The sequence below is a fragment of the Marmota marmota genome, unplaced genomic scaffold (assembly GCF_001458135.2).
Source record: "Marmota marmota marmota unplaced genomic scaffold, marMar, whole genome shotgun sequence".
Lineage (NCBI taxonomy): Eukaryota > Metazoa > Chordata > Mammalia > Rodentia > Sciuridae > Marmota > Marmota marmota.
In genome coordinates, this window is record NW_025999932.1 from 10,395,594 (window position 1) to 10,406,697 (window position 11,104).

General features: G+C 45.0%; 2 protein-coding genes across 6 annotated transcripts in view; one reads left to right on the forward strand and one right to left on the reverse strand.

The window, feature by feature from the left end:
- The window catches only part of Ggact (gamma-glutamylamine cyclotransferase), a 67,536-nt gene that overhangs the window by 46,396 nt on the left and 10,036 nt on the right, over window positions 1-11,104 (forward strand). The window contains exon 4 of one of the 4 annotated variants that reach the window (XR_007346666.1): window positions 9,126-9,634. The exons of 2 other annotated variants lie outside the window; for them this stretch is intronic. The gene's annotated coding sequence lies outside the window, so the exon portion shown is untranslated. Of the gene's footprint in view, window positions 1-9,125; window positions 9,635-11,104 lie in introns of those variants that run through there. One more of the 4 variants, XR_007346668.1, reaches the window with a different exon arrangement.
- The window catches only part of Pcca (propionyl-CoA carboxylase subunit alpha), a 357,476-nt gene that overhangs the window by 5,577 nt on the left and 340,795 nt on the right, over window positions 1-11,104 (reverse strand). Inside the window, exon 22 of one of the 2 annotated variants that reach the window (XM_015484127.2) lies at window positions 8,216-8,356. The exons of the other annotated variant lie outside the window; for it this stretch is intronic. Within the exon in view, the coding sequence (XP_015339613.1) occupies window positions 8,216-8,356 (141 nt within the window). The remainder of the gene's footprint in view (window positions 1-8,215; window positions 8,357-11,104) is intronic. 2 annotated transcript variants of the gene reach the window in all.

Consider the following 11,104-nt stretch of genomic DNA (forward strand, 5'->3'; position numbering starts at 1 on the left):
GGGAGCTGGGCATTGGCTGGGCTCACCGGGGCCTGCAGGCTCGGGCAGGCAGTGTGCATGGCAGGCCCCGCTCCTGCAGCATGTGCGCACGCTTCTCCAACACTTTTGTGAATCATCTGATAAAGACTTAATGATTGTGACAGGATGTCTCCAGTGTTGGGCTTACTAAATGGTCACAAGCCTGGAAAGTCTTTCTGATGAGCCCAGCCCGCCTGATGTATTTCTCCGCTCCCTGTCTAATTGGTGCAAAGTTTGGAGGCCCGAATCCTATATCTTTCATCCGGCTTATTGCGTCCTCTCCCCTGACACGGGGTCAAGGTTCACATTCGCATCCGATTATCAGAGCGGCACTCATTAAGCGGGAGCCAGCCTTGCCCCCAATGAGTAGGCTGGAGAGAGAACTCGGCCCATTTACTCAGCAGATTTTCGCATGTTTAGGGGCCTGCACGTCACCCAGCATCGCTCTGTGCTGAAGAGTTTCAGACATCTCCAGCTGATGATTAATTGTGAGTGATGGGAAATAAAATCCAGTAAAGCCAGCTGCTTGCCATGGTCGGCAAAATGACTCTAATGGATAGAGGCTGCCAATTTTCCAGTTTTACTGGCAAGTCTTCCAAGTGTAATTAAGGGAAGTTATAAATGATATGGAAATCTATCAAGTTCCATTTATTTTCAGAGGACTCTTTCCCCAGAGACTTTTATCTTGAAGCTTATAGTATGCTTTGTTGTGCTAATGATTTAAGCCACATCTTGTTTCTGATTAAAGCCCCCAATCTCCTTCTACCAAGTCCCCTTCACTCCTTCCACAAAGATTAAAAGACAGAACCTCCCCGCGCACGTGGCCTCTTTCGGAAAACACGCAGGGACTGGGACACATTTGGCAACGTGTATCCTTCAGACCTCGAACTGCCATCGCCCCTCAGGAAGCTCAAAGGAGGTGCAGGAGAGGAAAGAGAGGGGGGGATCTCCACCAAACATAAAAGGAGGACCCCAAAAGCAGAGGCTTGAAAGCTGCACTTGCGACCAGATATTGATCAGAAGCGGGTGTCGCCCACTAATGTTATTTGATTTGGAATAAAAGCATGAAAATGATGGCAGAGGCCTCAAATTGGAGACGTGAAGGATGACTGCACAGTATTCCATTTCTCAATTTCATCCTTCAGAGCCACAAAATGGGGGTGATACAGTGACTGGATGAGATTTACAGTAACAGCTGTGGCTTCCCACACAAGGGAGGCCCTTCTAATGGGCTGAGGTCTGCTTGCAACAGACGGGGAGGAACAAAACAAGGTTCCCTATTAAGAGTGTGCAGCCATATCTCTGATAAAGAAAATCATTATGGGAGTCAGGTTTCCTTTAAGATGGCCCCTACCCCCTTTTGTCAATCAAACCCAGGGCTGCTTTAAGGTGCTGTCATTTCAATATAGGAGAGACGACGCCAATGGCGTCGAGTTTGTTCCCCCTTGGAAGCCCACTCTCTAGCAACTGTAAAGAATGCAGAGGAAACCGTGCCAGTGGCATATGGCCTTCTACTGTGCTCAACATTCACACAAAAGACAGGTTCATCAGTCATTGGAGTATCTGGATAAAAAAATTAGCTCCTGATGGATGGTATTTTGAGCTTACCTGCTGCTACTACATTACCCGAGAAACACAGGTTTTGAAACCCACATGACATTAGAAACTGCAGACCATGAAACACGACACGTGCGTGAGCACATAATGTACGCCAGATTATACAAAATAATAAATAAGCTATTTAAACCCTCTGCCTAAAATTGGGCCCGCTGCAAGGAACCCTGGGTCACTTCTACGCAGGCCAATTAATGCACAGCATCTGCTGTATAGAAGCGGGGCATGAAGCACTTCCGAATGATTTCGGCAATTAAAAGAAAACTGTTTCCTGCCTCTTCAGACAGCAACTGTTTCCCTGCAAGACTGAGCACCAAATCGCCGTGTGCAGCTGAAAAAATCAGTCCCCTTTTGGAGGGAGAAAGGAGGGGGAGGATGCATTTTTATGGGAGAAGGAGCCTTCTTTTGTTGTCCTCCCTTCTGTGTTTGTCTGCCAAATGAGACAGAAGGCTTGGAGGGCTTACTGGCCTGCCGCAGTCTCCCCTTCAGCACCGGCCCCCCGAAAACTGGGGATCAGTATCAACCGTGCCACTACTCCGCACAGGCGAACACCCCTCAATGCCCCTTCAAAGGCTGTGCCATGTAGGACAGGTGCCCAGTGCAGTGTGTCTAGGGCCCTGACTGCTGACTTGGCTAAAAGGCAGGCTGGACTCTGGTGATTCCAGCTTCCTCTTTCTGAGCCGCTGAGATAGCTGCTACGTGTGCCCTCATGGCTCCTGCGGGAGCAGTGTGTACTTTCCCAGTATCTTCATGTAAAGTGTGCCCTGGTGGGGGCGGGGGAACCCCAGGAGGCTGAAGCATTTAAGCCAGGTGGAACCATCATCAAATTATGAGGAAAGGAGACACACAGAGAAGTGTCCCAAGCCCCTGGCGGAGGAGCTGCAGGCCTCCTGGGACTTGCTGAGGGGCGAGGTAACATGTATGGCTTGGTTGCTGGCTCAGGATTGGAGGTCGTGGGTTGGGGTCCCCCACCTAGGACTCCCTGGAACCGTGCAATGGGAGACAGGAGACTAGGAAAGGAGGGCGGATTGTGACCAGTACAAAATAAGTCTCAGGTTTCACAAAATTCCTTAAAATAAAGAAAAATATTACTCCCTACTGCCTTCTAACTTAACTCAAAACCAGAGCCAAAACCTATATAGTTACAAAAATGCCTTAAGGTACCTATAAGATACCTTAAGATACCTATACCTCTGTGGAGTAGGCCATGGTAGAGGACTCAGTAAAATTGTGATTTTTTTACATTTGTGGAAGACTGAGAAAAGATATTTTGAATCTGTCTAAAGCTGAGAACCATCATGTTCAGTGATGTTTAAAACAAATACAACATGCCTCTCGTCCCAGGAGAGAGCATTCCTGGGCTTGCAGTAGACTGTCCTACAGTATTTAATTTGCTGATTGATCCATCGGGATATTTTGATCTCATATTGATAATTATCATTAAGTTAAATTGTAAAAACTGCCAAATTGTTGCCAACAAAAAAAAAACTACCCCTCAGATTTAAAAAATATATGTTACCTGGAAGAGATTAAATGGCCAAGACCAGGAAAGTTGTCACCTCTGAAGAAGACAGGGCAGGAACCCCACTAGAGAGACCACAGGGCAAGCTCATGGCATGTGTAATATTTATTGCTATGTAAAATCTGAAGCAAATATTGTAAAGGTGAACAGAGAGCATACTGGTGACTGTGAGACTGCTTTCCATAACCTTCTGTACGTTCGTAATATTCCATGATTTAAGGGTTTAAAATGTTAATGAACACAGGAATCTCCACGTACGTGCTGTGGAATACAATCTGAGGTTTAGGTGCAAAGCTGGCATGTTCCCAAATAAACTGCTTCAGTAACTACTGCTATGAAATATGTACATGTAATTATTGCCATCATTTTCTAATTCTAAATCAAGGTATCCAGAAACTGAAAAATCTGTCCAACGGCCTGGCTCGCTCCTCTGCCACAGAAAGATGCAACCACTGCTCCTGGCTGACAAGGCGCCCAGGCTGGTGGCATGGGCACACCCACCAGCAGGCCCCACCCAACCCTTCTCACCCAGATACCTCACAACTATGGCCTTTCTTCAAGATAGGAAAAGTAAAGGTTTTCCAAATCTGTCTGCCACTCCCTAAGGTCAGCCTGAAGCTCTATTGAAGGAGGAGCTTTGGAGACAAAGGGAAGGTGGTCCATCAGGCTGTGCAGTGGGGCCCCTGCGCCTTGTGGTTTGTGGTTACCTATGTGCCTGGGAACCCCCCCTGGACGGGACACATGCAAGGAGAAAGAGCCAGGGAGAAATCTGGGTGGTTCTACTAATGATCCCGCAGTGTTTCCACTGTACTCTACAGAGGATGCCATTTTTTGCCCAAGGCATTGTTCTCGAGAGCAACAATCCCAAATCCCTAATTGCCCTTCTGCTCAATGTCAGTCTCAAAACAAAGGGGATCTTCCTCATCTCAGCCTCACAAAAATATCCCAAAGTCTGTCTTTCTATCAAGAACAGGGCTAAGTGTCATGAAAATCAGCAACAGGTACTAAATGCTTCTCTATTATTTTACCTGGATTCACAAACAAATGTCACCAACTAAGGAAGACAGAAATGTAAATGAGCTATGCAGCCTTCTTATGTGCTGTGCCTCATTTAATTTTCTGATGCATTAAATAAGATGAATATCTCTAATGCAAATATGAGATTTCTGCAGAACCCAAGCATAACTCAGAAGAGTCTTAACTAAATGCAGTTAAAATATCGAGTGGGATGGCTCTCTCTCTTTTTTTTTTTCCTGATATCAATACAAATGTGCTCAGAATGGCTTTATTTTACACTTCAAAGTCAAAATAAAAATCATGCAATAGGGGCTGGGGATGTGGCTCAAGCGGTAGCGCGCTCGCCTGGCATGCGTGCGGCCCGGGTTCGATCCTCAGCACCACATACAAACAAAGATGTTGTGTCCGCCGAGAAATAAAAAATAAATATTAAAAATTCTCTCTCTCTCTCTCTCTCTCTCTCTCTCTCCCTCCCTCCCTCTCTCTCTCACTCTATCTTTAAAAAAAAAATTTTAAAAAAAATCATGCAATAAATGTAGCAACTGTACATCGAATGTTAGCATATGGGAAAAGTGTATTCTGCCTTCATTCTGAAAGAAAATTTTTGTTCAAGAATATCACAAGTTTAAAAATTAAAACATGGGGCTGGAGATGTGGCTCAAGCGGTAGCGCGCTCGCCTGACATGCGTGCAGCCTGGGTTCCATCCTCAGCACCACATACAAACAAAGATGTTGTGTCCGCCGAAAACTAAAAAATAAATATTAAAATTCTCTCTCTCTCTGTCTCTCTCACTCTTTCTTAAAAAAGAAAAAATTAAAATTAAAATTAAAATTAAAACATTTATAAAAAATGCTAACTTTGATTACATTAAGTGTTCTCAGTTTATGATACATGCATATAAGATATATATATTTTAAAATGATAGTGTTGTATGAAAAAGAGGTATTTTTCAAAATGAAATGTCACTGTAAAAACATTTTCAGAAAGTATATAGAAAAGGCATAAAAAAGTCATTCTATCATTTTCAGATTTAAATTTGTGAATCATGACTTTAATAATCATAGTCCTACTTTGTGGTTTGTTTGCTTTTATGCATTTTACTGTCCTAATATCTCCTGCCCCCATAGTCAAGAAAAACCAATTTAATAATCATGTAAAAATGATTTTGCTGCCATACTGAATGTTAAATAGTGAATCACAGAGATTGAAAATATCAGGTGCTTTTGCCATGCAAACCCGGAAAGAATGTCTAGAACACGGGCTCTGGCCCCACACACCAAGACGTCTGGGTACATCTCAAGTCCAAGCTGCCAGCCCAAGTTTCTTCTTCCTAAGGTTTTTAAACTGCTCAATTGGTCATTTCACAAAACAGATTCGTCATTTATGGTTTATGTCACTTTTGCAGAACTTATTGCTGACCCACCATTCTATATGTGTCAAGTTTTGCTAATGGTCAACATAAAAATGATAGATTGCTGGAAGTTAAATTACAAATAATGTTTCAGAGTAAAACGGAATGCTCGCAGGCCCTTGGTTGGTATTGTGTCCCTGATTCCCCTGAAAACACACGGAGTAACTGATTGCATCATCTTCGTACTGACCAGAGTGGAAACCTGCTCAGCTTTTGTTATATTCTGAGAAAGACCTAATGTGCCCTGCAGGGTTAAAATAATTTGAATCAACAAAACTTAAAAGCTACAAGTAGTATTTTCTTATAATGGCCTAATGGAGTAAGTGCTATGCTTTTGGTCCAAGTAAAGTTTCTTATGTTTTAATTACACAAGACAGAATTTAACTATAGAAGCTGCTTTAAGAGCTGAATTTTTCACCCTCATTGTTTTCAGTATTAGGGGTTTGGGACATTCTTCACTCATAATAGTAACTCAAGGGTAAAGACTGTTTTATCCCAATACAATGGCACAGAATATGAAAAGAAGTTCTGCAAGGACCCAAAGAGAGGAATAAAAGGAAGCGTATGCCCACCTGACCGCGTGGGCACACATGGGAAAAGGGCATTCCTGAAGAGGATGCAGGATGCGGAGATGACGCGCCGCTTCCCTGGGTGGCCTCCACGAACTCTGACTTTAAGGGACACGTCATATAGGCCTCACTGCTCCACAGTGACACTGTTTCTAACAATGAGTCCTCAAATTAAACCATTCTCAGTACCCACATTTAACTATGGGTGGATGCTTTCAGTATCTGAGCCACCCCAATGAAGCAAACACTAATAGCACATTGTTCCCTTCCACCAAATGCCTTGCTTTCCCACATTAAATTATTAACCAGGAAATGGAAAGCATGAAGGCTAAACCCCTTTGGTATGTGGAAAAGCTAGGCCAGGAGACAGCACTTGTTAAACAAGAAGGCTGCACTGGCCTGGCCTAGCAAGCTCCTGCTTCCTGCCTGCTGAGCCGCCCCAAGCTGGGCAAGTGGGGGGCCAGCACCATAACCGCGACCTCCTGTCCCTCTGCTTCCAGGCAGGTGGCACGCCCCTCCTCCCTGCCCTGCCTCTCGGCTTAGGCTTGGACTCGGGTGTTAGAAAAGTAAGGATTTAAGATAAACACATTACTTAAAAAAAAAAAAAAAAGCACAAATATGATTTTCAAATTAAAGCCACACAATCAGGACTGACAAGCTCAGACGGGCAGTGTATATACTCTACAGCTTCCAGAAAAACTTTAAGAAGGAAAATGAACAGACACCCTGCACACTGTGTGCTGGCCTGCCATGAGTCCTTAGAAGAGCCCCCTGTTCCTCCGCCAATGGAGCGTGTGCATGTGCGATGGTTAGCATGGAGGCCAGGAGCCGTCCTCCGTGTCCGCTCCTGGGGAAGCAGAACGCAGGCAAACACTGCCCTGTACACGTGTAATTCCCATGGATCACCTCTCCCACTTCCTAACCCTCGGGGTCAGTCCTAGCCAGTGCTTTCTTCCAGGAATAGCCATGCTTTCAAAACGGGCAGCAATTCACAGCCACTTCGCCTCCGATGCTTTTCCAGAAAGCTAGGGGCTCTATTTCCGTATCATCAGGTACAGCTGTTGCCACACCACATCTCAATTTCAGGCTGTGCACCTAAAACACCTGAATGAACCTCATCACGTTTATTAATATTCCTTTTCTGTAGATACTTTTCTAGAAGCCAGTGCCAACTCCGTGAGTTTTCCTCAATGTTAAGAGGATATTTTCCCTGTATTAATAAAGAAATCTGGAGGCATTTTAGTATAATCTTGACAGGAAAAGATGTAAACCCCAATGACTTCACTGAGGTATAAAATGGAATCGCCTTATCATCCATGACAGTCTGTCATGTTTGGCTGCTACTTTCCTGCACATAAATAAAAATGCAAGTACTTAAGTGCCTCTAGAAACCTTCTGCTGCATCTTAAATGGTTTTCATTTCACTTTTTCTGCTAATCAATAGAGATTTCTGTCTATACTTTAAGAAATGCATACATCCTACCAGGTCATCCAGGGCGAGCTGTCTTGGGACTGCACATGTGAGGGAATGTTAATATGGCTTTGATCTATGCTTTAGTGTCACCAGGCCAAGATGAAAAACTTCAAACTGCGATCCTACGTTTTGTTTACCAAATGACAGAAGCATTCTGGTACCATACAGATTACAGGGTTGACCTGCCCTTAACTCTCCTTCCCAACTAGACGTTTATTTCAGAAGTCATGCAGGAAGTCCCCCAGCAGAGGACTGTTTCTTAACATGAGTTCTTCAAGGGTATGTTAAGCACAAGTGCTGGAAAGTAAATAGCAATTCTAAGTAAAATCTTCTCGACACACTGAATTTGGGAAATAAGAGAATAAACCTGGCCTTCTTTCTGCTGTAGCTCCAGATCACTGGGGAGGGGTGGTGCTCAGAGCTGTGTCACTAAGTCAGTCAAACCTCAAACAGGGAGATGGAGAATTCACAAGGTCTGCTTTGCTGTTTTGTGGGGGTCATTTAAGGCAAGGAAAAACAGCCACGGTTGTGACGTCATGGAGAGTAATTCTGAGCAACCAGGACCCTCTGGGATAGGCATGGCCCTTACCATGTCCCCTGGCTTGACGGAGACAGCCACCACCACTCCAGGCATCGGGGAACGCAGGATGCTGCTTGTGTCCTCAGCCACTTTTTCCAGCATAAACTTGTTCAATTCTGCAGCGAGTTTGGTTAAAACACGTACCTTGTACTCAAGGGGGGGGAAAAAAAAGTAAGGAGTTTAAACGATGAACTTTTCCTCCAAAGCAGCACTCATTTAAAATCAGGATTTAGCTTTTAAAGGAAAATTCCAATATCCTTTAAGTCACATGCTTAAATTCCTTGTACATAACACCCAAATACATTATCTTCTTATACTTTCTTACTGTCAGTCAGCCATCTAAGAAATTTCTTGAAACAAAAACAACTCCTTAATTAGCAATACATAATAATCATCCTGGAGTCCTGAGAAAAACATCTTAACACTTCACAAAGACAAAAGTATGGATCTGCCGGTGTCCCTTCACGGCTTACAAACTTGTGCTGAGAAAGGCAGACTGGTGGGCTGGGTCAGCTGAGGGCTGAGGCGGCAACACTGTGAGCTCACATCAGTAGATGGCAGCAGATCGCTGTCGCAGGACTCCCGCACCCGCCAGAGAGCCGCTGCACTGTGTGCACCCACAAGTTAAGACAAAGGGTTTCAGTGTTTGTTTTGGGTGAACAATCTTTAAAATTCAGATCTTTTCCAATGGCATAAAATGTTACATTGGCAACTGAAAAAGTCAGCTTGCCTTTTTAAGCACATCCCGCAGTCTTTCTGCCATGACAGGATGGGGAGAACACCTTCCCAGCTGGGGGCAGAGTATCAAGGCTTTCCACACACAATGTGCACAGCCAAGGGTTTCAGGGCCCCTCTTGTAGGAGGCACATTAAAGTGGGTCCAGTCCCACTCAACATTTCTAATAGAGAATTTCTACCAGACAGGAAAAAATCCTATCTCTGGGAATCCGTTTTGATTTGATTCATCCAAACGGAAAGGAGAAGAAATGGCTGGAGGAAGAGCTACTGAAGACTTCTGGACTCCCACCAACCAAACCTCTGGGGCGAGCGGCAGCGGCACCAGGGCAGCCCGCTTTGAGAAGAGCTTCTGCAACCCGAGGCCTCCTGTGGGCACCATGATGGCAGCGACGCCAAGACGAAATCCAATTTGCCCTTGGATTCTGTACAGAGGCAGCGAGACCTCCAAGTAGGCTCTTTGCAGGGCCTCTTTAAAAGGAGAGGGGAGGGCCCCGATGAAGAGCTTTGATGGCCTAGGTTCCGAGTAGAATTGCGACACTGTGACAGGTTGAATAATAACATCTTTTGCATGTTTCTTTACTCCTGAGTGTGTGTTTTGCAATCAAGACATACAAGCATCTGCCAGTTTCTGAAGGATATGATCCTTAAGTGAAATTACAGTGCAAATAAAAGCTTTTTGCTCCTATTAAAATTCATCTGAGTCATAAGTGGCAAGGGAAAAAAGCAAGGAGAGTGCATGCTGCTGTCAGTCTAATAAACATTCTGGGCAGAGGGACTATTTATCAACGATGAATTGTACCTCCAAGTCCTTCATTAAACCTATGGGGGGGGAGAAAAGGGGGGAATATAATTGGGCCAGATTGCACAGTGTTAGTATCTGCCTCTGCCTTGGAAGGGAAAATCCAGGATTGAGAAAGGTGTGGGAGTCCACCAGAAGTTACTTTTCTGCGGGCAGCGCCCTGGGGTGTCCTTCTCTGGGACTGGTCAGCACGGTGCCCCTTCAGCTTCCAATGCTGCACACAGGTCGGTTTTTGCCCAATTCAATTTTCATTGTGAGTTCGGGAAAAGTGAGGAGAATGCCATTTACGAACTTCCACCACAACAGATAAACTGAACTAATTTTAGCTATATCACAAAATAAGCATTAGTAGGGATCCAGTGCTAAGAGTGCAGTTAGCCCTATTTCTCCCCAGAAATTACCAGATCCTGACTAAAACTGAATCCTTTTACTCTCTTTATAATTTTCGTATCTTCTGGATTCCTTTCTCTGTGGGACTCCTGCTTGGCTTGGAAAGAGATGTGAGAGTCACAAAGCTCAGCGCCTTCAGAGGCAGGCTTTGTTACCAGTGAAATGTTCCTTTTCCTTTTGTATTTGTTTATTGTTCTTAAATCCGTTTGGGGGATAAGTGACTTATTGTAATCACAAGCGAAAAAATAACAACAAAGTAAACTCTGGTGCACGTGGTTGGCTTAGAAATGGCCTTTCTGAATACAAAGGGGGGCAGAGAGCAGGTTCTCTTAAGATTACCTTTGATGTCGTCCTGGCCCTGTTAGTGTGCTGCACGAGCCCACCGTCTTAAAACAGCCTCTGGAGGCCCCTGTGGGGTACAAGGAGCCCATGCCCCATGGGGCTGAAATGGGGCACATGCGGGCCCATCCAGTGAGAATGAGAAAAGCCTTTTGATGCCCAACAAAGAAGTTATTTAAGAATATATACCAGAGATTACAGTCAAAACTGATATCCATCGGTGTCTCGGGATTCTTTGGGGACTCAGGGCAGTCAACTAGCTGAGAGATTTCAGGAAGGTATCCCTTCAGCAACGGCAGGATACAAGTTCAGTTTAGTGATGGACATTTAAATATTCCAGGAGTGGCGTGCGACACTGCCCTGCAGAGTTCAGATGTTTTTGTTGCTGTTGTGAAGCAGACAGACCCCACTGTAGGCATTTTCAGGTGGGCAGTCCAGCATTCTACAGGCCCGATGACAGGGTGGCCAAGCAGGACCCAGAAGACAGCGGTTCTCACTGCCTGGGTCCGCAGTAGCGTCTGTTTGACGAGAAGCTGCCTGTTGGTGGAGCTGGGCTGCTGCGGAGGGGGAAGCGTCAGCTGGGGCCTCATCAGTGGACGGAACTTCACTCTGCTGGCTTTGGGGAGCTGGTCC